Genomic DNA, 24661 nt, shown 5'->3' with positions numbered 1-24661 from the left:
CGCCGGTCGCTCTCCGATCTCCACAATCGACCTGCACACTATGATCATGTTGCGCGCCGCATTGACGTCGCGATTCCACACTGTCCGGCAGCTGGGATTCTTGCAGCTCCTGACAAAGTGGGAATTCGCAACACTGGGCGCATCGAGTCCTTCCAACCGAACTGGCTCCAGGCACTTGGAGCACACTTGCGAGGTGTTGAACTCGTTCGTCGAGGCCACCTTGACGCTTCCATAATGGTGATTGGGACGGCGGCGGTGGTGCTCGAATTGCTCAAAGTACTGAGCAAACCGCTGCCTCCGAGGGCTGGATGCATAGCCCTTGCCTTGTCGCCATGACGCATTGCCAAAGGCGATCACCACATCGGTCCGTATCGGGGCGTGCTTCAGGACGGCCTTGCACATCCTGTCGACGGCCACTTGGCGTCTCCTGTGGCCCGTGAATCGATGGTGACGGGCCTTCTTGCCAAGGTGGAAGTCGAGCTGCACTCGCAGCTCCGGTCGCAGGACATGGGTGAGATGGACCTTGAAAGCCTCCGAGGATGACACCTTGGGCGAGGGGGTGGACGACATCCAGGTCTCGATATCGAGTCGATACTTCATGGTGTTGTGCCACTCAGTATCGGACGTATGGCCACACATGTGCTGGTAGTGGCCATTGGAGAACGAGACCATCTCGTCTTGGTGGCCCGGTGCTTGGATGACCGCCGTGAAGATGGAGCTGACTCCAGGATCGATGCCAATCCAAGTGGTGCGATCGGGGTCTGGGTCGCCGATGTGGGCCTGGATACGCTGCTCGGCGGTCGGAGGAGGCTCGATGGTCTCGGTGTGATCGGTTCGAGGCAGAAACTTGACGAGACCGATGGTGCATCCAATGCCATCGGTGCTGATATCGTAGTTGAACAGCTTGTGATTGATATCCCGGTCACGGAAGAGGGAACTACGCAGCTTGAAGCAACTGCGCCAGAGACGATCCTGGTTGTTGACACCGTCCTCGCCTTCTTCCTTGAGCATGTCCCAGGTGAGTCCAAGGCGCTTCTTTGGACCCAGGAGTTCCCAGAGAGTGACGGTGTCGATCTTGACATACTTGGCCTTGGCTGTGCACAGAGGGACCATCGTGCACACGGACGGAGGAGTGTCGAGAGCGAGCTGCTTGAGGGCCCAGTTGATCCTGGCGGCCAGCTTGTTGATCTTGGCCTTGGTGGTGCCGAGCTCAGACTTGGCCGTGGTGAACCTCTTGTCGTCGGAGGGAATGCCTTGGGTAGTGAGCTCGTCCAGCTTGGCCTGGCGCTGCAGCTCGGTGACTCGGAGGGCGGGCATGTCACAGTCGATCCACTTGTGGACATCGTCGACCATCTTGTCTCGGGCGAGGATTCCCACATGGTGTGAGAGGCGATGGAGGGCCCGGAAGCGGTCCTGGTCGTTGCTGTACCGAAACTCGTCCAGGACGTGGCCAAACTCGGGATAGAGGAACTCGAGATCGGCCTTGGGTGGAGTCTGCCCTGGTTTCTCGAAGAGCTCGAGACAGGCCTCGATGGCTTCGTGCTTATGCTTGTTGGCTGGGAAGACGGCAGCGCAGAAGCGGCGAAGGAGTCGCCAGTAGGCCAGGTCGAGGTGGGTGGTGCAGTTGGTGGCATAGGCATTGACAGCCAGGGTGAGAAGCTGACTGTGAGCACCATCAGGCAGACGAGGGGCCGGAGGCAGGTCTGCGTGCCGAGTGGTCTGGTAGTCGCGAAAGGAAGCGACCAGATGCTCGTTGTATTTCTCATTGTCCCCGGTCGGCGAGAGGGCATCGGCCTGGACGATCTTGAAGCATTGGCGGATGAAAACAGGTGTGGACTTGGAGATGACGGGGACGGGAATATCCTGCTCGATGCACCGGAGGATGTGCAGGTTGAGCAGCCTGGATGCCTCGAACTGGATCTGGGTCATGGCCTCGACGGTGGCCTGGGTCTTGTCGCGGAGAGCGGGATTGAGACAACAGCCATCCATCGTCTGCTTGAAGCAGCTGAACTGAGGGGCGGATGACCTTCCATCCACGAGTGGGACGACAGAACTCTTGAGGGGCCGGTATTTGGGACACTTGCTAGTGTTGCTTCGCTCGTGATCGGTACCGTCGCACTGGCGACATCGCTTGCCGGTACTCGAGGAAGTAGACGGACCAGGCTCGGTGGGATCGACATCCATTGGATCTGCAGAAGCAGTGGTGGTGAGCGACGGAGCAACAGACGACCAAGCATGCGTGGGGTCAGAATACGAACCAGAGACAGGCTCCGACTGTGACTTGGCTTTCTTGGGCCTGGGTGGCCGAGGCTGGCCATCACCGGTACCCTTACGCTTCGGAGGCATGGGGGCAGAGGATGCTGGATGCCTGCCAGTGGTACTGGTCAGAGCAGAGACTTTTTTTTTATCGTACAATAGCGCGATGATCCGATCAAGGCGAGATGAGGGAAGAAAGCAGCAGGACGAAGGTGTGGCATTTATACCCGAGAGCAGGAACCCGACTGCGCGGGCTGGTTGGGGAAGCGACCTGTTCAAAAATCGCCGAGAGGTTCAAGCCAGGGATTTGAGCGTGAGAATGGCGGCGTGATTGGGGAGCTCAACTCCAAATTGGAGGAACTCAACCCCAAATCGGTGGGGACTCAACCCCAAAGAAGTTCTCGATGGGATTGAAGTCGGGCGAGGCAGGTGGGGTGAAGATCACTGACCATCCTCGGCGCTCGATGCAGTCCAGGACAGCCATTGTCTTGTGCATGCTGACATTGTCCATCACAATCACAGAGTCGTCTGGGAAGCTCGCTCGCTCAAAGAACTCGACCATAGAGTGTGTCTTGAATGATGTGGGGATGTACATGCGATGCAGCACACCAGAGTGGTTGATTGCAAATGCAGCCGAGACAGACTTGTGTTTCATGTGATTGCGCTGGCGAAGAGGAGCACCCTTCGGCGAGTATCCGTAAAGAGGGAAAATGGATCTCCTGATCCCTGTCTCATCGACAAAAACGAATCGTCGTGGGTCAATGGAGCGGGCCTGGTCCCTGAACTGTGCCACTCGCTCATCCAGTCGCTTGGACTTGTAGAGGTGTGTTGCCCTCTTGTGAGAGAGACCTGCTCGGTGGATGGCAGTGTGGCAGAGTGAGAGTGATACTTTCCTCTGGAGGATGGACTCGAGCTTGCACCGCAGCACAGGACCAGTCTGGAACGGGTCCTGTTCAATCAGGGTGCGAATGACTGGACATGCCTGCTCGAAGAAAGTGGATCTGCGAGCTGGGACCCGGGATGGGTCATCCAGCTTGCATCCTCGGTGCCATCGATGGATGGTGCTCTTGGATACACTGAATATGGAGGCGACCTTACGCAGGCTATGGATGAGGGCGTAGCATCGCAATGCGGCGGTGCGAAAGTCGGATGTGTGGCGAATGGTCATGGCCAGCGCGCGATAACATTGGGTAACAAAATATTCGATGAATGGTCAAAAACCTGGGTGTCCCGTTTTATATTGGATTGCCTGTAAAAACATGAGCGAGAACGAAAAAAACGCGCTCTCGGAGCCACCTCGGTCGGCGAGAAGAGCAGTCTCTGGCGAGAGACCCCCGAGGGAAGGCGAGAAGCCTCTCGCCGGCACACACACACACTTTGCACACACACACATCAGCACACACACACATTGCACAAGGGAGTTAACCACCTCCCATCGACCATCCCAAGAGGGATGGCAACCCCGAAGTGGACTGCCCAGAATATGGGCGACCCGGCACCCACTGTCGACATACTCAAGGAACAGTGCAAGATACTTACAGTCTATCCAGAAAGAAACGGGACAGTCACTTTCTGGCTTCAGATATCTGAAGCCCGCTGACTGACTTGTAGGCCCAGTGAGCAAGCCATGGCATTGCACTCCTGTCTTCGTTGGCAATCGAGTGGTTTTGTTGGTTTGGGAAGCACAGTCTTGAATACACCCGGTCGATCTCCTGTGGCGATGATCGACTGGCATACCGAGATCATATTCCTGGCTGCATTGATGTCTCGATCCCACAGCGTATGGCAGCTTGCACAGCTCCGGACAAAGTGGGGTTTCTCGATATCAAGATACTCGGGTGGCTCGAGTCGCTTGGCTTCCCGACAATGTGAGCACACCTGGGATGTGTTGAACTCGTTCACCGAGCACACATGGATCTTGGAGACGGATCGGTCTGGTGGTCGTCTCTGGTGATGGTGGAACTGCTCAAAGTACTTGGCGAACCTGAGTCTCCTGGGACTGGATGCATATCCCTTCCCCTGTTTCCACGAGGCATTCCCAAAGGCAATCACCACTTCGGTCTCCCTTGGTGCCTGGTCGATGACCTGCTTGCACATCTCGTGAACAGTGCGCTGTCGCTTGCTGTGGAGATCGAGTCGCTTGAATCGCCGACGCCGGGTCAGGCTGAAGTACAGCTGTTTGTCCAGCATGTCTCCATCGAACCCATGGCGAATGTATTGCAGGAAGGGATCCAACCCAGGGATCTTGGGGCTCGGTGTGGTGCTCATCCATTGCTGCAGACCAAGGATCTTGTGGGTGCTCTGGATCCACTTGGTCGCCTGGCTGGTGTCTTTCGCTTGAGGGGAGCCATCTGGCGAGAAAATAGCGACGATGGCTGGTTCTGCCCTTGGGGAAGAAAGAATCTCCTCAAAACCAGCGCATTTTGGGCAGGGAGTGATGCTCACAGTGGCGTCCTTGATTCAGATCCAGAAACGCATCGCTCGCTCAATCAGTCGTGGGAAGACATCTTGTCAAGGTGAGTCTTGCCCGATAGCCAAACGATCATGTCATCTCGCTGACACACAGCCACGCTTGACTAGGTTTCCAACCAGAGAGATTCAGATGGTGGTGGTTCTTGTCCGCAATCGGAGTGGAGCTTCCAACAATGATACAATTGGTCATTCCTCCACACCAATCGCCCACCACCACTGTCAATCGGCTCAAGGTGATACCAAATGCCGTCAACCGACCACGGCCGGATTCCAACTTTTGCTGCGCCACATACAACGTGACTTTCAGGTGACCGAGATGAGCAGCCGCGAGGGGGCCGGAAAAAATTGATAGTACGATCTGGCCAAGAGTTTGCTGCGTGCTCGTCCATCGTCTCCAAGCCGATCTCGGGGTCCTCTCGAAGCCGATCCACCCGCTTGTCGGTGCGTTGTCGCCTCGCCTCGCCTCGCCTCGCCCGCCACGGCCTCGCTGCAGCTTGGTGTGTTTTCGACTCTGACACTCCGTTTGGTCTTGCTTGCTCCATCCAGTCCTCGTGAACACGCCTTGGCCCGGCATCGCCTCGACTTTGAAGCTCCCCTTAGCCACCGTCCACCATGCAGGCCTTCAGGACAGCCATCTCGCTGTCGCATCCTTGGTCGCATTTCAAGCGCACGCATTTCTCGACCCTGTCGGCCCTCCGCCATGAAGCCTCGGCCCCTGACTTCAACATCCATCTGCACGCCGAGTCGCAACAGTCGCAGCAACAGCGGCACTATAATCCCACCCAAAAGATCCTCGTTAGCGCCCTCAACTTTGTGCCCACCCACGGCTGGACGGCCGACGCCATCATGGAGGGATCCAAGGCTCTGGGCTATTCCAACGTTGCCCACGGCCTGTTCCCCCGCGGCCCCATCGAGCTGGTCGAGTTCTTCATCAAGGACTCGACTGTCCGCATGCGCGACGAGATGAACCAGCTGGATCTCAATGCCATGAAGACCACTGCCAAGATCAGAACCGCCTGCATCACCCGTATGAAGCTGACTGCCCCGTACATCCGCAAGTGGCCCGAGGCCGTTGCTCTCCTGGCCCTGCCCCAGAACGCCGCCAACAATGTCGCCAACCTTGGAGAGCTCGTCGATGAGATGTGGTACATTGCCGGGGACCGTTCTGTCGATGTAATACTTGTATTCCTGTTTTTGCTGCAAAGATGCCCTGTCTCCCTGTCCATCGATTTTTTGGAGTCGCTAATTGTTCATTGCGTCCGCAATGCTCCGGATTTGCTTTCACGTTGCCTCCCATTGATCCTCACCCGGGCTTTGTTCGATACCCTCGATGTGCTCCAGATGAACTGGTATACTAAGCGCGCGTTGCTTGCCGCTGTCTATACCTCCACTGGTGAGTGCTCTGCACCGCAACAACGGGATATTCGAAGCAGGAGCCGCAGCCCCGGATGCATTTGGTTCGACTTGAGAAGGACAGGCCTGCCTGCGTGCTGACCCCAAAGCAAACACAATCGTTCACAGAGCTCTTCATGACCCAGGACCGCTCGCCCGAATTTGCGGAGACGTGGAAGTTCCTCGACCGACGACTGCAGGACACGGCATTTGTAGGACGAAGCGCTTCAGAGGTAGCATCTTGTTACTTGTCGCAGTTCGTTGCTCCCCTATCGGTGAGCTTTCAAAGACGACCATCCTGAGCTTGATATACTTACCATAGCACTGTTTCTTCCTCGCTGCCGCAGATCAAGAACATAGCTGACTTTGGTGCCAAGACGATTTGCGGGATTCTCTCCTCGGTAAGACCAGCGACACTCGTATTGCAGTCGACCATCGTGGGCCTCCCCCCCCCTCCGCGATATACAAAGCTCTGCCTTCGTATCCATGGTCCTCACTCGAGCACATACACTTTCCCAGCGTGGCATTCGCTTCTAGACTCCGGAGTGAATGAAACAATGAATGAATGTGCATTTCAGCGCCGTGCATCCCGTGGAGCGCCAAATCACATTCGAGCCGGGGCCAGCGGTGCTTCTGAGGGCCCTCGCCGCCGGATCGATGGAGACTCCAGCACCAGCACACAAACCATAACAGCGTGTGTCTGACCTGCGCGAGATATACACACAAGGCTCGGAATACTCGGCATATATTCGATGGCGCGTGAATGGAGCCAACACCACATGTGAAGAATATATGTTCATTGCAATCGAGTGAAATAGAGGAACTGGGAACAGAAACGATAAGGAGGCACTTTTGTTGGAGTAGAAGGGAGGCTAGATCGCAGAGACCACCGGTGGGCCAAGCAACCGCTAGCCAGCCAGATCGAGGATGAGGCAAAAGAGTCGCAATCGGAGAGTGTGTGGTCCCTGTGGGGAGATCATCCAGATACAGCGGATGCTGATCTGTGCAGACAGCACACTACTTGGCTGACACCTTGACCATCACGGCTTCGGGGCCGGTGGTGAGATCTGGGGTTGGATTCGCCAAAAGTCGTGTCAGTGAACAGGAGCGCCATGTCAGCACAAGCACACCAGCAAATGCATCTCTGGTGCTCACCAAAGCTCCACTTGGGCTGTCCGAGCTCGGAGTTGTAGGTGAAGTTGAGGCGCTGCATCAGCCGGACGAGCAGGATCCGCTCTTCAAGAAGGGCAAGCTTCATGCCAACACAGTTGCGAGGCCCTGTAGGCAAATGAGGGGTCGGAAATGCAAGGCGTGACCGGTTGGCATCGCGAGCAACAACAATCCAGGTTGGCAAATGGCACGCAAATGCGCATATGGCTGCCGAGTCGCTCGGCCGGCCGCGAAACCAGCCCATTGCAGCCGATAGTATCACTCTTACCAAGCGAGAAGGGCAGGTAGGCTTTGCGTTCCATGTGCAAGGTGGAGTCAGGAAGCCACCGCTCCGGGAGGAAGCTATCGGGATTCTCAAAATAACGCGGGTCTCGCTGGAGGACAGCCGTAAACACAAACAATTCGGTTCCTTTCTTGACCTGATATCCGCCAATGTTCAAATCTCGTGTGGGCATACGTCCAGCATTCGCGGGCGGGAACAGGCGCAGTGTCTGTCGGCATCAGGGGAGGAGAGGTGCTTGTCAGTTACTCAGCGAGGCCATTGAAGGGCGAGCACGCACACGCTGTCTTGGTTAGCACAGACCGATTGATAAGATTGCACCTCAGTTCCATACCTCGCGGATCACGCCATTGAGGAAAGGCATACTCTCGACATCGTCAAATGTGGGATACTTGTTGTTGGGCAAATATTGGTCAATCTCCTCCAGCAGGCGTCGATGAGAGTCGGGATGCTGCGTGAGCAGATAGATGGCCCAGCCGAGGGAGTTGGCGCTGTGTGATGCATGAAGGATCAAACTGTCAGCTGCGTGGCTTGCTGTCAGCGGGGCAATAATGTCGCCTATGCATCTCCCGTGACGGTGCCACTTACGTGGTATCATGCCCAGCAAACATTAGGATCTACAGTATGGCACGCGAGCCCAGGGAAAATGGTCAGATTGGGTTCGTGCTATCGACGGCGAGGCGAACACGGAGCAGTACTGAGCGCTGCTTGTGCGTCGGCAGTGTGCGAAGCACCAATGACAACCAGACCACGGGCACGAATGAAATAACCACAGCAACAGCAGCAACAGCAGCAACAGCAGCAACAGGATCAGCAGCCACGGCATTGAGATGGGGAGGAGCATTCAAGTCCTTCGCTGCCGCGTGGCGTCGACTTACTTTGATCTCAGAAATCATTTGCTTCATTGGCAGAACCGGGTTGCCGTCGGCATCGATATCGACGATGGCGTCGATAAGAGTCCCGTGGTGGGCCGTGCGATCCACTTTGAGGGCCTCGAGACGTCGTTCGATGAGCTTTTGGATGAAGCCGTCGAGAACGCGTTGGGCTCGCCGCAGCGACATATTCAAGGGGGTGAAGGGGATATGCATGAGGAGCTGATCGGTCCCTTGGCTGTTGCATTTTGTATCGGGTAGTTCGCATCATCCCAGGAGCAAATCCATTTTGGAGTCAGTACTTTGGCTGCTAGCGAGATTCAGTGCCCAAGCTCGCATTGATACCCAGCACATGAGAGATCGAGACAACGGTTCATACCGGCCGATTCGCCCGATGCCCGTATTGAGGGTTTTGAAAAGCTCATGCGGACTTTCGAGCGTGAGTTCCTTGCGAACACTCTCGTCATATCCGAATCCAACCTCGCAAATGACATCGAACGTGAAGCTAGGCATGCCAAAGGGAGGCGGGTGAGAATTCCAGAGCCTCGGGGGTGCGCGAAGCGTTATCCATGCCATCCGGGGCGACATGCCCATCGAATGCTATCCGGCCGGACATTCAACAGCACTTACGAGAGCATGTCGGTCTTGGCGTCAAACCAGTTGTCTTGATAGACGAGCGGGTTGCTCAGCCATCTTTCGATGAGGCGGTCGGCCAGGGTTCCGATTGCGACGGCGCTGTAGCGCAGGCTCTCCAGACGGAAGCCCTTCTCGACCTCCTTTCGACTGTGCTTCCAAACATCGCCCATGTTGGTGAGCAGACCGTCCCCAAAGTACATCTTGATAGGAACGTATGATTTGCTCTTGTTGAGGAACGGAGCATGCTTTGCCGAGAGCAGCTCTTGCACAACATCGGCGTTTCGGGGGATGACCATCACTCGATGCAGCGGGAACCAGGGAGCGTAGACATGCACACGGAAGAAACTATCCTTGTCGTCGCATTTTTGCGAGAGGCGATTGAGACAAAAGTTGAACTGGGAAACGTCGGCGTTGACGAGGTCCTCCCAGGGCACAAGATCCAGGAGGTTTCCGTAAAGCGGATGCATCTGGATGCGGGTTGCATGGTCAGCGGCCGAGCGAGGTTTGCGCTCTACAACCGAGCGAGATTGCCATCATGCACGGGGACGGCAGCAGCGATAATGCGTGTCGATCCTCTGGTCCATCTGCCCGAGGCAGCACTTGCAGACGACATACCTTGGATGGGCATGGAAACTGGGAGACGGAGCGCACAGCGGAGCGTCTGCTCTCGACGTACCAGAGGACGCCGAGGGCAGTAGCAACGCCAGCGCAGGACCACAGAAACGACGGCGTGGGTGTGGAGAGCGACTCGAGCATGTCGATCATAGGCGGCCTTCAGTTCTCTGAAGATCCAGGGTAGGGTCTGCTTGACGGCTTGTGGGCGACGGGTTGTATTTGTTTCGCGGCGCTTGCCAATAGGCGATCGCAGGCAAATCGGGGCGGTGCTTGCGCGGACTGCGAGAGCAACGAGACAGACCCGCAGGCTTCCTGCGGCCCACGACAGCCTCGGCGACAAGCCAGCCAGCGGGCACCAGCACGACAATGCCCACGGTAGCTGATACTGCAACCCAGGTCGCCGTGCATGGATACAGGCCGCGGATAGAGGAGCAGTGTGGGGATGCGTTGGGCTCACGCTCTCCAGATGTACCGTGGGAGATTTGCCCAACTCGCTTCCTTCCCCTTCGTCCCTCGCCTGGCACTGCGAAAAGGCGATGCAAATGCTGTGAAATGCACCGCCGCGATGGATGCTTTGGTCGCGAGAGCGAGAAGCATGCAGCTGGCTCTGCGATGGCTGCAACACGGGCTGCGATGCCGCCGACATGATCTTGTGGGGCCCAATGATGTCGGGCGACTCGGCTCCGATCGGGCCACGGCCGCCTCCCTCTCGGATCGAGCACCCTCGACGGAAGCAAAATGACTCAGTTGGCGGGCGGATGACCAACATCCAATTGGCCCGCAGTGGATCAACAGCCAGTCGGACCGCCCGGGGAAACAGACCGGGCAGGGGTCCTGTCGAGGTTCCTTCTTGGCGATGGTTTCTGCGTGCGTGGTGTTGCCGATTCTCCCCATCCCTGTTGCCTATTCGTGCGTCGTCTGTTGCCTATTCGCTCGCCTTTTGCCAGTGCGACGATGACGAAAGCGTCGCTGATGACCTATCTGGCTCCGTTGCTCGTCCTGATAACGACGCAAGCCCTGATCAGTCTGTCGCATTGTGGTGGGGAGGTGCATGACATGGCGACAAATCGGGCCGAGGGCTGGGGTATGGCAAGTGACGACACTGCTTCTGAGCATCAAGCCGGGCTGAGGCACACTATGCTAAGTTTCCGACGTTGATCCTCGACCAGGACTCGCACGTCCTCATCCATGACGAGAGACGCCAGGCCATTCCGCACAGTTTGGGTTGCAGTACTCGGCCAAGCTATTTCCACGCCAAGTGGCACCGACAAACAAACCGGCTGGGTGCAGACAACCTGCCGACCGATCCGCGGCATCGATCAGCCGGCTCAGCACGAGATGGATCGATGGTGGGCGAGGACAATATCGAAGGCAATCGGCAAGGGGGCCGCGCTGGAGCCGGCAAGCCCAACCGAAAGCGCGACGCAGGCAGCCCCGCGTGTTCGGCGGACAGCCGTGCCGGCCAAATAGCGGGCCACCTGCCCTTTTGGGAGTCACCAAAACACCGCCATCTGCCCGCCTTGACGGCCAGCGGCCAGCGCCGGCAGCAGCACACTCGCCGAGGCCGGGGGTGCCCTAAACCTAAACTCACCCCCCGAAGATCGGTCGTTAAATCTACCCAACGTCCGCCCCCGTCTTGCCTGCTAGTGCGTCGCCCCATTCTGTCGCGATGGAAGGAGTTACAAGTGGCAGGTAAGCTCGATATGTCGGGCAGCCACCGAAATCTGCGGCACAGCAGAGGCAACGGGGGAGCGTCAAGGAGCCCTGGCTCGTTGCTTGGAGGGCCGGGGGAGCTCGGTCGTGCTGGAACCTGCATGCATGCATGACCGAGAGCCCGATGTTCCCAGGCGGTGCAGCTGCACCCAACCAGATTCTGACGGACTGACCGCTCTCGTTCTCTGCAGGACCTATGTCCTGGATATAATCCAGCAGCCGGCGCAGACTCGCTGCTGCGGCTGGAGCCAAAACTCGGACTTTCGCCCGGTTGATCCCCCGATAATTGTGCAGCTTAAGGCCAAGAGCCCAGATGGGCATATACTGCAAAGGTCGAGCAGAGGGCTGGGCAGGCAAAGCTGTGACTGCTTGATGGACTGCATTTACGTATCGGGTGCAATCAATATGCAGAGGAATGTCCGCTGTGCGCCCTTGCGATAGAAACAATCTCAACTCGCAGGAGAAAGCAGCATATATCTTCCGTGCACTAGCATGCCCAACATCGTGGACATGACAACATACTGACATGCTCGCTCAATCGTAATCGTGTCTCCCTTCGAAATGCAACGCACAGCCCGCTTGATCTGCAAGAGTCCGTTAAATTCATAGTACATGTAAAGCTATGGTCGGCGATTGACGACACTGACCAGAGTTTCGCACCAAAGCGAAGGTCTCATGCGAACCGAACAGCCCGATCACCAGACTCCCAGCCGAGCTCGCAGCCCAGGACGACCGGCGCACTTATCCGCAGGAGCAGTGCGGATGTATCAATAGACGAGCACGATGGCCCAGTGCCTCAGACATCAAATGCACCATCGCGGCCTGAGCATAAATATCCGATGGCGATATTTGGAGGCCTGGTATCGCAGTCCTTTTCCTTGACAAACACGGACGGGGACCCGGGGATATTCTTCACCTTTGGAGAGGTTTGCATAAGGATGGAGGGAAGATTCCGACTCAAGTTCTTCCTGACGGATCTGCAGCAAAGGTACGCTGCCGACGGGACTCCTCCGTGCCGCTAATCCTCCGTCCATCCCTTCTGATCGAATCCATGCCATCCTGCCACCATGTCACCATGCCACCATAACATCCCGTCATCCTGCTCAATGTCAATTGCTGCTTCGAGGAGCCGCCTGGCTGGTCGCTTGGCTGCTTGTCCATCCCATATCCATCCCAGTCGCATCTTGCACCCAATCTAACCACTGCGGTTCTTGTTTCTCGTCCGTGCTGATTCTGGCCGCACTGGCCATGTTCTCAATGCGACGGCTCGGCTCGATGGCCGGCGCAACCAATTCTATCTGCTGTGATTGTCCACCGCACCGCCGACATGGACACAACCGAACACAATATCGCTCGCATGTGCTTGATGCATACTCAACCCTGCAACGTGCGGCACATCGCATCGCATCGCGCAACACATCTCCCACACACCAAATCACATCACACCACATCACATCTCACACCATGCCACGTTTGACGAACTGGATCCAATCTCCATCCGCCCAATCCTCGCATCTTGGTCGCGATCGACGGGGCTGGATCTGGAACAACATGCTGGCACTCGACGGTGCGCTGTGGCGTCCGAACCCGAACCTGGCTGATGTCTGTGACTGGATCGACTTGGTGGCGGCTCGTCGGCAACGGCGGTCGGCAACGGCGGTCGGCAATCAACATCCTGCGGCCGACAGCGAGGAAAGCGGTGTCGGTGGGCAGTGTCTGGCGACGGCAATCAGCCAGCCATTCACATCGTACGGCTGGAAGCAGTTCCCCGGAATGCAGCGTGAGTACCCATGGATGCTCAACAGTCTGGTGTCTCCAAACGAGTCTCTCGGTGCGAGTCTGCAGCCTGGCTGCTGGTTGCTGTGGTTGTGGTTGTGGCTATGGTTTTGGTTGAGACTGTGCACTGGCTGTGGTGCAGGAGCACTGCGAAGGTGTCGGTGACATTGGTCTGGTCTGGTCTGGTCCTTGCCTCGGCACTTTACATCCCACATCCCACATCCCACATCCCACCGCACATCTCGCTCGACTACCCTCTGTCGGATTGCCGTCGTCCCTCCTCATTCAAATGGACATTGGTGCCGGGTGCACTGCACGGCACCGCACCACACTGCATCGCATGGTGTTCCAGCCTGCCGACGTTGGCGTTGGCTGTGGCTGTGGCTGTGGCTCGAGAACATGGTGATTGTTGCCACAGATCGGATGGTTGCCGTCACGGACCTGATGGTCGTCGCAGTGGATCGAAAACACGATCCTCGTCGTCGCCGTGATTGTGGATGCAGCCGTGGCCGTTGTTGTCGCCATCGTTGCGGCTGTCGCTGCGGCTGTTGTCACATCGAGACACATCGAGACACATCGAGACACATCGAGACACATCGATCCACACCGATCCACACCGATCCACTCACGGAGACAATCTCGGGATGAGGATCAGTTTGGATACGATCTGTGGCATCGCCCATGTCACTCAATCGCCCATGTCACTCGATCGGCCGTGGCACTGGATCGACAGCAACATGGACTGGCAGAGCAACATGGACTGGCAGAGCAACGGCAGTGACGCACGGAGCAGCATGCTCCAGCAGGCACCAGATCTGGGATGGCTGTCGAGGCATCTCCCCAACATCGACAACAGGGCCGGGATGGCACGGACACTGCGGATGGTGTCGCTGTGTGGCATTGGATGTCAATGCCTTCTTGGTGACAACACTGTCGCGGAATTGGCAACGAGGCACTGGAACGAACGAGGAAGTCGCAGCGGAACGAGTCGAGGAAGTGTCTGAGACAACAACCAGACAACCAGAGGCAACCAGAGGCAACCAGAGGCAACCAGAGGCAATCAGAGGCAACAACAAGCAATCAGAGGCAACCACAAGCACACAATGCCTGGCTGGCTGCTCCACTGCCATCTGGTCTTCTCGGCCGTGGCTGTAGCATCGCCTGTGCAGCATCGCCCGTGCTGCCTGGATTCGGCCCCGCCCATGCTTCGACTCCCAGGGACTCGGGACATTGGCTTGGGCGACATCAAACCCGCTCAGCACCATCGACGCCACAGCACTCCACCCTCGCATTCCCCATTCCCCATCCCCACATCCCCGCATCTCTGCATCCCCTGCAACACGCCACCTCTGCACTGGCGCCACGATACACATTCCACACCACATCCACATTCCGCACATCAGTGCCCCAGCGCACCCACAGTCCACATATCACACCACGCGCCACATCCTCCCCCTCTTCACTCTCTCACTCCTTTCCCGCACTTTCGTTTCGGCCAGCGAGTTGCACATCACTGCACCAGCCAGCCACATCAGCAGAAGCGCCAGGTCCGCTGACTAACACAATCGGTCTCCTCTGCTTCCCCTTGCACTGACCACAACCACAACCACAACCACAACCACAACCACAACCACAACCACAACCACAACCACAACCACAACCACAACCACAATCACCACAACCACAACCCTGGCAGTGACCTCGCCGATCACCCTGCGGTTTGCAAGCCAGGGAACCGGTCTGCTCATCCGCCAGGTGCAGCGGCGCTTCAACCCCCGCTTTGCCAACCCTCCAACATCGTCGCATCCCGCCGATCCTGAGAACGACCAGTAGTCCGCGGCTGCTGGCTCGGAGCGACTGATCATGCCAGACTCACCTTTTCTGCATCTATGATCACCCACTCGTGCTGCCATGATCAGCCAGCCGACCCCGACCAGCTATTCGCTGGACTGCGATCGTCCGGCCGTCGCAACCACATCCGCCGTCGCAACCACATCCTCCACTGCAACCCATCCGTGCAAACAGCTCGGCCATCCGATCACCCTGGCCGCGACGTCGCATCCACCTCTGTCTCTGTTCGCATCATCGCCAGGCCGACAATCACCGGCAACTCCTGCACCCGGCCTCGGTCCCAACCCAACGACACAACTCGCACCCAACCATCCCGACCTGCTCCTCTGTCTCGCTCACCTGATCGATCGGCCGTCGTCAATCGCGGATCGCACATTGTCTGTTGTCGGATGTCGCTCGTCGACTGCACAAGCCACTCTGGCTCGACGGTCACTGCTTGGAACCAGCCGATCGTCGCCGGGCGAGCAGTCGGATTGCCAATCCACAGGCTCGCCAATCCACGGGCCCTGACAACCCACGACCTCGGACGATCCAAGCAGTCCCGGACACGGCTTGGACAGGCCCAGTGTGCTGGTCAATAAACACCCACCTCGTTCCTCAACGGCGGTCGATCATCGACGACACCCGCGAGTCCGTGAACGGCCATCAGCGGCCTGTCGATGCGGGTTTGTATTCGACAGGGCGGTTGTGCAGGGACGGGACGGGTTCTGAGCAAGAGCGGTGGCCGGGTGTCTGCTGGGTCGGTGGATCGTCGACAACAGCCAAGCCTGTTCACGGAGACGGCAATCAACAGGACGAGCAGACGGATCAACAGGACGAGCAGACGGATCGACCGAGCGAATGGATCGGACCACCGACAACCAGAGCGACCGATGGGTACAATCGATGGATCAATGTCGATGGAGGATCGGCAGTGACAAGTCGGCACAGGCAACGAACCGACCGAGAGCGGAGGCAAGTTGCCGCTTGGAGCATCTGCTCTGGATGTGGAAGGACATCGACACCATCGCAGGACAGCACCGTCGCCACAGCCTGGAGGCATCTTCAGTGTCGCCAAGCACCCAGGGCAGTCGGGTCGACCTGCTCGCCCTCTGAGCGTTCTGGGACGATGAAGTCAGGACTCGGAGGCAATCCATCCAGCGGCGACGCTGATGGTGACGTCGATGCGGCACTGGTGGCGACGAGACCTGGAGAAAGCCACTGTCGACAAAGCAGGGATGTGGGCCAGACATCAGGCGACGGAGACAGCTTCCCAGGCGGACGGCATCTCTGGAGAGCGGAACAGACACGACAGATGAAACGGGCGAGACGGGCGAGACGAATCGCATCGAAGAGATGGACGCATCGGAGAGATGGACCGCACCAACGAGTCTGGCTGATCAACAGGCCAACAGCAGCCAGCAGCCAGCAGCCAGCAGCGCAAGCACGACCGACGGAGCAGTGGTCATATCGACTCGCTGCAGCGACAGACCGACCATCCAAAGATACAGAATCGTCGGCGATGTGGATGCAGATCCGTCCGATGACTGCTGGAGGAGCGAACGTCGGCGCAGACGCCGATGCAACCAGGCACCGGTCGGGCTGGCAGCTGGGACAGTCAACAACCTGTCGGCCATGCAGCGAGCAACCTGTTGGCTGTCCAATGTCGATCAGCAACTACAAACATCCCGTCAACACCCGCCCAGTCCTGGTTGCGAGCAGTTCTCTATCCGCGTGGACCTTGGAGTGTCGATACTCACTTGTCTCTTGGCCGAGCACGATCCGCCATATTCAAGGGTAAGCCTCGTTCTCAGCACCTGGCTCCCTCACGACTGCTCTGGACACTCGGTCTCCCTCACGGCGACTGTCCTCTCGGCTGCCCTTTCGACTGCCCGTCCTGCTGGACGCATCTCAAGACCCACTCCACGGCTGGAGCATCGGCACTGCTCGCTTCCACCACCGACAGACAGCACTGGAGTTCACAGTCGCAACTGCAACCACAGGCTCCGAGAGCCACAGCCTTCGATGAGCGTCGGTGCTTGGTGCCTGTCGCCTCAGAATAAGCCCTGCTTGCTCCCGGGGCGAGCTCTGGCGGCAGTCTCGGCTCGCAGCCAGCAGCAGGACAGGACCGAGCAAACATGGCAAGGGGCGACGAGACAACGGCACCATGCGCCACACGCGACAACAGCCGTGTGGTTGGTCGGGGATGTCAAAGGAACAAGCCCGCCGCCACACGGGCGGCAGGTGCCAGGGTCGGTGGCAGGGTCGGTGGCAGGGTCGGTGGCCGAGATGGACGGTGCCATCGGTGCAGCGTGCGGGTCGGCATGGCATGGCGATATGGCGGTATGGCGGTATGGTCGTCGTGGCGAACAGGAGTGGATGCTGGTCTGCGATGGCGATGCCATGTCCTGTCCACCACGACATTTCGGCTGCTGAAACGTGGTCCAGGCCCAAACGAAGGCAGCGGGATCCTGCTGAATCGATGCCATCTCACAGCCTGGCAGGCACAGGATCGGATTGCTGCAGCAAAGCAGACATCGGAGCGACCCCATGACGGGACAGAACTCGATCCGGCTTGGCCACATGCAACCACTAAACAGCGGTGCGGACAATCCTTGCAATCCTTGCAATGACTGCCACCAGACCGATTCCGATATCGCAGCTTTCCAGTTCCACGACTCACTCGCCAGCCTCGTGATGGCAAGGCAGTGGTATCAAAATCTATTGATGTGCCTGTCTGAGTATCAGCTTCGACTCAGTGGTGTCACGCCGCTTTCCGAAACCCTTCATATATGGCGTTCACAAAAACCAATATTTTGGAGGATCATCCGACGGAAAGCCCACAACATCGGTCTCCATAATCAACTCCTCTGCGCCCATTATACCCGCTTCGCTGGTCAGGAAAGGTTTTGTCGACAACCTCTCTGTGCGCAACCTTCCTTGGAATCATGAGAGTTTAGTCGACATCGTCGTCCTTTCCTTGGACTGATGGGCTATCATCATGAACATCCGACACAACACTCTGTCGGATAACTTGCCGAACATGGAGCCCGGTTCCTTGATTCGCGAACCGAAGAGTCAGGGGAGTAGTCACTTGGTGTCAAGTAACGGGAAAGATCATCAGGATAAATGGATGAGTTTCTCGACGATTGATAGATCACCATTCGGGCAGGTGCACCGGACTATATCAGCAACTTGCCAAATCAATCCATGCCCCTGTTGCCACCCAGGACTTACACTGCATTCCTGGGAATTGTTTCCAGCCGTATGCAATGAACGGCTCACTTTTGACGCTTGCCAAGGAGTATGCGCCACCTGTATTAACAATTTCGCTACTCGGAATATCGGATATGAAGACAAAATTGGGCCGGTTGGTGTGAAAGCAGGTTGCAAACTTACAACCCTGCATCCATGGGATGGAGCACGACTTGTGATATCTCTCAAATGCACTCAGGAAACAGTACAAGTCACGCCCACAGTGGGTGGGTGGGATTCATGTCGGCTCATCAAGCCAAGTATCGTCAAACTGACACGGAATCGAACCAAGTGGAGTCACAGGGCACACACTGCCCAGCATCCTTCGAGTCCCGTGCATACCACCCGACGCCCTCGCCCGTGCTTCTCACCTTTGATCGAGGTCGTTGAGGACAAACTTGAGCCGGAACCGCCCTTCGATCCGGACACACACCTGGTCAAAGATGAAGAACACTCCCTGCTCATCCGACATGTCCGACAGGAAGTAGGCCTGCGACACCAGCGTGCCGAACATGGCCAGATGCAGCGGGACGCTTCGCTGCTCTTGGCTCGGCTCTGTGGTCGATGGCTGCGCCGGACGCTCCGGCCCAAGTCCCGATGCTGTGCTTGGAGCCAGACTCGACGACGAGCTGTGTCCCTCGGCTTCCGGCGGTGCAGCCGGCGGACCGATCGTCACCGCAACTGAGCTCGATGTTGGATGGATTCCCGAGGATGTGTCGGAGGCTGATCCTCGCTTGGTTGACTTTGGTCTCGGAACGAGGCTGTGATCGACGTCGCCGTCCAGCGACCACAGCTTGACGTGTGCAATGAACTTGACGGACTCGCCGAGATCGTGCGGGCTGTGGACGAGCAAGCAGGGCGGTGTTTGCGAAGGACAGATCGGTCGAGCCAGCCGTGGTGGCATTGGTCGAGGGTGCCCGGAGCGATGAGTTGAATCGACCCAGGCATGCCGAGTTGAGGACCACCGAAACAGCGAGTTGAGGCAGCCGTCGCAGCAGTCGGCGAGGCCCGGACGGAGCAGATCGAAGCATACAGTCCAGATGGTTGGCATGCAAACAGATCGAGGCCAGACACGGCAAGCAGTCGGGAAGGAATGAGTTGCAGACGACCGACCGACCGATCGACCAACAGACAGACAGACAGACGCACGGCGACAGTGCAAAGGCGAATCGAGGCCGGGAAGTGATAGCGATGGCCAGCACCGGCATCGATGACGGTGTGGTTAGTGTTGTCGAGCGTTGCCCAGAGACAACAGGGGTTCGTTGGCATCGACAGGCACATCGACAAGCACATCGACAGGCACATCGGCAAGCACATCGGCAAGCACATCGGCAAGCACATCGGCAAGCACATCGGCAAGCACATCGGCAAGCACGTCGGCATCGGCATGAGCAGACACCCAGTTGCATTCGCGTGAAGGTGTTGGCCATTGCCAGTTGTCGACATCAGTGAATGAGCGCAAGAACAAGCCAGTGTCGGATGAATCCAGTATCAGTGCAATGTCGGCGGCAGCGCGATGTGGATGTGCATCCAACGTTTGTTGGACCAGCACACCCGATTCGCGGCGATACAGGGTCGACGGTATGTGACCAGTATCAGATGGTGAACATCAGATGGTGAGTGTCAGTGGTGAATGTCAGATGGTGAGTGTCAGTGGTGAATGTCAGATGGTGAATGCCAGTGGTGAATGCCAGATGGCAGCGAATGATCCACACAACCGCAAGTGGCGTCGGTATCAGGCAGTTAGTGATTCAGTGTCGGTATCAGACGGTTGTCGGATCATCAGAACCGGGTGGTTCGATGCGACAAGTGGTTGATGGAGACGCCGATTCGGGGTCCGTGGTGGATTGACCAGGCAGTTCATCCGGTGCAGATGTTGGTGTGCGAGTGTTGCAGATGAGGAGCCAGTCCGAGAAAGGCATGGTGCCGTTCAGAGCAGTGTTGCGGTTGTTGTGGTTGTTGTGGTTGTGGTTGTTGTGGTTGATATTCCGGTTGCCGCCGATGGGTTGATATGGACAATCGATCCAGACGAACGATCCAGACGAACGATGCGGATGATCGATCCAGACCGTTGTTGCATATTGCACCAGCCGGTGGTGAGAGCATCCGTGCGCGGGAACAAGAGAGCAGAATCGGGTCAGTCGGCCAGTCAGCAAAACGGCACCGTCGCCTCGCCCATCGTGGTGTCTGCTCCCATTCAGCCGCATCCTCTCTCTCCTCATCTCGCATCGCATCCGTCGCATCGCATCCGTCGCATCCGTCGCATCGTATCGTATCGCATCGTATCACCCACCACCCCGCCCCATCCCGCTCCTGTTTGCTGCTGTTGCCGCCGCTGTCGTGGCTGCCTCAGTCCACACCACCACAAGGCTCAGATGCTGCTGTGAGTCCGCCAGCCGTCGGTCCGCTGATCCAGCCAGACTCGCAGAGACCACCAGAGACCACCAGAGACCAGCTGGTGGATCAAGACATTGGCGCGCAGACCAGAGACCCGTCGAAATCAAGGGAGGGCCGATGGAGGGAGCAAATCAACAAGCGTGGCCGAGAAGCAGATGTGGGTCAACGGGACACCAGGATCGCCGACAGAGAACCAGGGATCGACAAACGAGCATCGGGGATTGCCAAGGGGACATCAGAGATGACAAACAGAATGCCATGATCGCCGATGCAGCACCAGGCCGGTCGACACGACCAAGATTGCTGGCGAAGAACGACGGCTGGTTGGCCGAACGAGCCAGGCAGGAATGCATGCAGCAAGCAGCCGGCCCGATGTGCAATCCACATTGACGAGGTATGTGAATGCAATCGAGGAGGAGGGTCGTTGGGAGCGAGGCAGGAGGCAGGATATCGCAGTGGGTGTGGTGGGTGGTGCCGATGGGGTGTCGATGGTGTCGGCGGTGATGTGGGGACTCGACTGGTGCGGGCGATGTGGCAAGGACGAAAGAATGAAGCACGGAAGGAAGAAGAAATGGAAGGAAGGAAGGAAGGAATGAAGGAACGAATGGAATCGAAGAAATGGAAGAAATGGAGGGGGTGGAAGGAAGAAACGAATGAATGAAATGTGGAAGGAATGGAGGGACGAACGGGTCTCGGCACAACGGATCCAACGTCCACGGCATCAACAGGCATCAACAGGCATCAGCAGGCATCGGCAGGCATCGGTATCAGCATCAGCACCGACTCCTGGGTGTCCGTCGCACCCCCGGTTCCTTGCGGCCTCGTCGCATGTCTCCTGTCTCGTGCCGATCAACTCGGTGCTGCTGTTTCCACAGGCGACCGAGCTCGATGATCCCACACGGCCAGCCAGCCCTGGGCCCTTCGATTCCCGATGCCGTCCTGGCTTGCAGGGGATCGATTGAATGGACACTTGGTGCCAACCAGCTTCGACCGCTTGACCTGCCTCGACTCGACCACCTTGGACGGCAGACACCCGACTCTCTTGGACAATGATCGGCTGCTTTGATGGCCTGGTTCTCTGCTGGGATGTCGGTAGCTCGATCTTGATCGTCAACCGATCGGTTTCGGGCATCGCCGGATCAGTCACAGGTGTCAGCGAGTCTGTCGCAGCATCGTCACGGCATCGTCACGGCATCGTCACGGCTTCATCACGGCATCGTTGCTCGCCGATATCCAGCGACCAGGTTCTCCGAAACAGCCATTCGAATTGGAGCATCCGGCCCATCGACAGACGCATCGTCAAGCGGAGGAAAGTTGCGTCGAGGCATCTGGATCGTCGTGGTTGCTGCCGATTCCGTTTTGATCAAGCGTGCCGGGGATGCTGCTGCTGCTGCTGCTGCTGCTGCTGCTGCTGCTGCTGCTGCTGCTGCTGCTGCTGCTGCTGCTATTGTTGTTGTTCGGCAGTGTGTCGCCGGCACAGTGGCCGTCTGTCGATTGCTGTCTATGTTGTCTTTGGATTGTGGCTGGTGCCGGATATTGTGGGCATCCTGTGGCGACCAGCCGATTGCTCACTCGCTTCTGGCTGCTGTTGGGCATATTTGACTGTTGGTGGCATATTCGACTGTTGGTGGGATATCGAGCTGTTGGTGGGATATCGAGTTCCCGCCGTGTCGAGTTCGTGGTGCACCGATCCCCGGCATCTGCTCCTGGTCGCATCAATGCCATGCCGACGATGCACCGACGATGCACCGATGTTGCGCTTGCTTGGATTGATGCTTGCTGCATTGGCGGCCCGGCTCGATGCCACAGCTCGAATGCTGCGACTGGAGGGCACATCGACGACCAACGGCAAGGCACATATCGCGAGCAAGCAGCGAACAAGCAGCGAGCAGCTGTCGTTGCAGACGAGGCGAGGACCAGCAGCAAGTGCGGTGGCCGGTGCGGCAGATGCAAGCGAATCGGGGACGAGGCAATGTCGGCGGGGGTTATGGTTCGCAACGAGCCTTGCCGATGAGACAGGGAAGTGACTTGGATGCACTTGCAGCGTCGGTGATCCTGGCCATGACTGTGCCGTTGACGATGATTTCCGTGCTGACTGTGATGATATCTGTCCTTGCCATCAGCAAGGTGTCGATTCTGCCGTGTCGATTCTGCCGTGTCGATCGTCGACCACGACAGCCAAGAGAACCCAGGCGGTCGAAGAATCGTTGTTCGCGCAGCTGATGAAGCCGCGCTCGACGATGCGTTCGACGGTGCAAGAGAGCCAGACAGTCCGTCTGCAGGAAGGCCAAGTCCAAGCCATTCGGTCGAGGTGGTCGAGCGGCACACGCAGTCGAGACCAGGGTGGGTGGTCGGATGGCCTCGGTCCGAGGCAGAAGATGCAAATCATGCAAACGCAGAAGATGCCGACGCAAATCATGCAGATGCAAATCGTCCAGACGACCAGGGTCGCAGGCAGCCGGCAGCCGCTTTCTCAGCCAAGCCAGGCGACGGACTGGGCCGCAAGGGCCATGGAGGTGAGCACCAGAGTCGCAGGACACAGCAGGAACAATCGCAAGCAGGAACAGTTGCAAGCAGGAAGGAGAACCATCACAATCCTCGATGGACTCGACACACGCCGCTGCCCTCAACAAGACTCGGAGGGATCGAGATGGATCGGCAACAGCAGCACACAGGAACGAACAGCGAAGACGGACGACGAGGACGGACGGCGAGGCAACTGCAATATCCCCAACCAAGTATCAACGCAACGCACATGCGGGAGCAGACACCAACGCCCAGCACCGGCAACCAGCAGCGTCACCGAAGGCACCAAAATGGTCTTGACCTTTTCAAGATTGATCCGTCAGGGGTTCTGACGAAGAGTTGAAGAATCGTTGGCGGATCTATCGGCCGCAGATCCGAGTTTCGTCCCCAGCCGCAGCATCTTGCCCTCTTGGGTTGCTGGACGACCTTGAGTATGTATTCTCTATATACCCTTCGCGTTAGCTCGCGGCTCGTCGTCGAACTCGTCGCCCCGTCCGGCGTATGCAGGGCGGGGGGCAGCTCTTTGATGGTTTGGTCCCGTCCTCCTGTCCCAGATTCTCGCTTCCAGCAAGCCCAACATCGATTTGCCATCGCTCTGGCTTCCTCGGCTCTGTTGCCAATTGGCACATCCACAGCCGTCGCAAAAGCGGCGGCGTCAGCGCATTACCTCGTTGCTCCATCCTTCATGGCTGTTGATTTGATCTGCAATCCAAAGCGAGGCCACGGTGCCATCGGGATTGCCCCCAGCAGGTCACTGGTTGTCGTTGCAAACGGTCGCTGTTCGTCCGCTGGCGCCACGCGCGAGGCCTCTCTGTACTGGTTCCCAGCAACCCGCTGCCACCGGATGGCTCCCAAAGTGCCGTGGCAAAGCCCTTGCTTGTCCCCCTTTGCCGCGCGATCCTCGGGATGGACGGATCGTTTGCGCCCAGGGCGTGTAATCGCCCGGATTGCAAATGTATCTCTCAGTCAATTCGGATTGCGTTCCCGGCTCTTGCCCCATCGCCGACTGATGTATCGGCGACACCCGCTGGCAACATCCTGCTTCTCACGCCATCGCGTATGCGCAAATGATGAATCTTGGCTCGCTGCTTCTCTGGCCCTCGCTGGCGGTTCACCCTGTTGTCCAACCCAGCGCCCGCCATCTCTCGGCCGCTGTCTCTTCGCCGACGCCCCGGCACAGATCACCCTGACTACTGGGAATGCACCACATCGCGACTTGCTTGCCGCTCGCTCGCCTGGCTCTGCACAATCGCCGTCGGCATTCGGACTTGGTTGAAACCCATGTCTCTGCCGGGTCGGTGATCCCACCACATCGCCTCTGGCTCCTGCTCCACCACCACCACCACCACCGCCGCCGCCGCCTCTTCCGCCGCGATTCCCGCCAAGTGCTCCCTGCCAGCAGGGCCCCTCTGCAATTTGCTGCCTCTGCCGAAACCGCTTCCAAGTGCCGCCACCGGCCCCATGGATCGAC

At 57.9% G+C, this 24661-nt stretch overlaps 9 protein-coding genes across 9 annotated transcripts; 4 read left to right on the top strand and 5 right to left on the bottom strand.

Moving 5' to 3' along the window:
- The first annotated feature begins 5115 nt into the window (after window positions 1-5115).
- BJ171DRAFT_504812 (COQ9-domain-containing protein) lies at window positions 5116-6913 on the top strand. Its single transcript, XM_053110976.1, has 6 exons — window positions 5116-5169; window positions 5275-5901; window positions 6070-6121; window positions 6250-6353; window positions 6468-6521; window positions 6640-6913. Exons 2-6 carry the CDS (start codon window positions 5341-5343, stop codon window positions 6655-6657), a joined length of 789 nt encoding a protein of 262 aa, XP_052966693.1. The 5' UTR covers window positions 5116-5169; window positions 5275-5340; the 3' UTR covers window positions 6658-6913.
- On the bottom strand, window positions 6914-9988 carry BJ171DRAFT_599031 (cytochrome P450). The gene is made up of 9 exons (XM_053114885.1): window positions 9694-9988; window positions 9073-9545; window positions 8822-8947; window positions 8449-8680; window positions 8159-8187; window positions 7905-8061; window positions 7559-7781; window positions 7276-7398; window positions 6914-7187 (listed from the first exon to the last, which is right to left on the bottom strand). The coding sequence occupies exons 1-9, from the start codon at window positions 9841-9843 to the stop codon at window positions 7138-7140; spliced, it is 1563 nt and encodes a 520-aa protein (XP_052966692.1). The 5' UTR covers window positions 9844-9988; the 3' UTR covers window positions 6914-7137.
- Window positions 9989-12621: 2633 nt separating this feature from the next.
- On the top strand, window positions 12622-13372 carry BJ171DRAFT_504808 (uncharacterized protein). Its single transcript, XM_053110975.1, has one exon. It carries the CDS (start codon window positions 12655-12657, stop codon window positions 13345-13347), a length of 693 nt encoding a protein of 230 aa, XP_052966691.1. The 5' UTR covers window positions 12622-12654; the 3' UTR covers window positions 13348-13372.
- Window positions 13373-13392: 20 nt separating this feature from the next.
- BJ171DRAFT_504807 (uncharacterized protein) lies at window positions 13393-13782 on the bottom strand (the record flags this gene model as incomplete). Its single annotated transcript, XM_053110974.1, has 1 exon — window positions 13393-13782. The coding sequence occupies one exon, from the start codon at window positions 13777-13779 to the stop codon at window positions 13468-13470; it is 312 nt and encodes a 103-aa protein (XP_052966690.1). The 3' UTR covers window positions 13393-13467.
- Window positions 13783-15568: 1786 nt separating this feature from the next.
- On the bottom strand, window positions 15569-16063 carry BJ171DRAFT_504805 (uncharacterized protein; the record flags this gene model as incomplete). Its single annotated transcript, XM_053110973.1, has 1 exon — window positions 15569-16063. A coding segment is annotated over one exon (456 nt), but the record flags the coding sequence as incomplete, so codon positions are not given.
- Window positions 16064-16867: 804 nt separating this feature from the next.
- On the bottom strand, window positions 16868-17564 carry BJ171DRAFT_474842 (uncharacterized protein; the record flags this gene model as incomplete). The annotated part of the gene is made up of 2 exons (XM_053108762.1): window positions 16868-16984; window positions 17199-17564. The coding sequence occupies 2 exons, from the start codon at window positions 17562-17564 to the stop codon at window positions 16868-16870; spliced, it is 483 nt and encodes a 160-aa protein (XP_052966688.1).
- A 118-nt stretch (window positions 17565-17682) lies between these two features.
- BJ171DRAFT_504804 (velvet factor-domain-containing protein) lies at window positions 17683-19171 on the bottom strand (the record flags this gene model as incomplete). Its single annotated transcript, XM_053110972.1, has 3 exons — window positions 17683-18105; window positions 18250-18344; window positions 18639-19171. 3 exons carry the CDS (start codon window positions 19169-19171, stop codon window positions 17969-17971), a joined length of 765 nt encoding a protein of 254 aa, XP_052966687.1. The 3' UTR covers window positions 17683-17968.
- Window positions 19172-21549: 2378 nt separating this feature from the next.
- On the top strand, window positions 21550-22788 carry BJ171DRAFT_98523 (uncharacterized protein). Its single transcript, XM_053116023.1, has one exon. The coding sequence runs from the start codon at window positions 21714-21716 to the stop codon at window positions 22689-22691; it is 978 nt and encodes a 325-aa protein (XP_052966686.1). The 5' UTR covers window positions 21550-21713; the 3' UTR covers window positions 22692-22788.
- A 1-nt stretch (window position 22789) lies between these two features.
- Window positions 22790-23760, top strand: BJ171DRAFT_98552 (uncharacterized protein). Its single transcript, XM_053116024.1, has 2 exons — window positions 22790-23621; window positions 23745-23760. The coding sequence occupies exon 1, from the start codon at window positions 22887-22889 to the stop codon at window positions 23520-23522; it is 636 nt and encodes a 211-aa protein (XP_052966685.1). The 5' UTR covers window positions 22790-22886; the 3' UTR covers window positions 23523-23621; window positions 23745-23760.
- Window positions 23761-24661: the final 901 nt, after the last annotated feature.

This window comes from Polychytrium aggregatum, assembly GCF_025602895.1.
Source record: "Polychytrium aggregatum strain JEL109 chromosome Unknown BJ171scaffold_18, whole genome shotgun sequence".
NCBI lineage: Eukaryota > Fungi > Chytridiomycota > Chytridiomycetes > Polychytriales > Polychytrium > Polychytrium aggregatum.
This window is presented reverse-complemented; position numbering and strand designations above follow the sequence as displayed.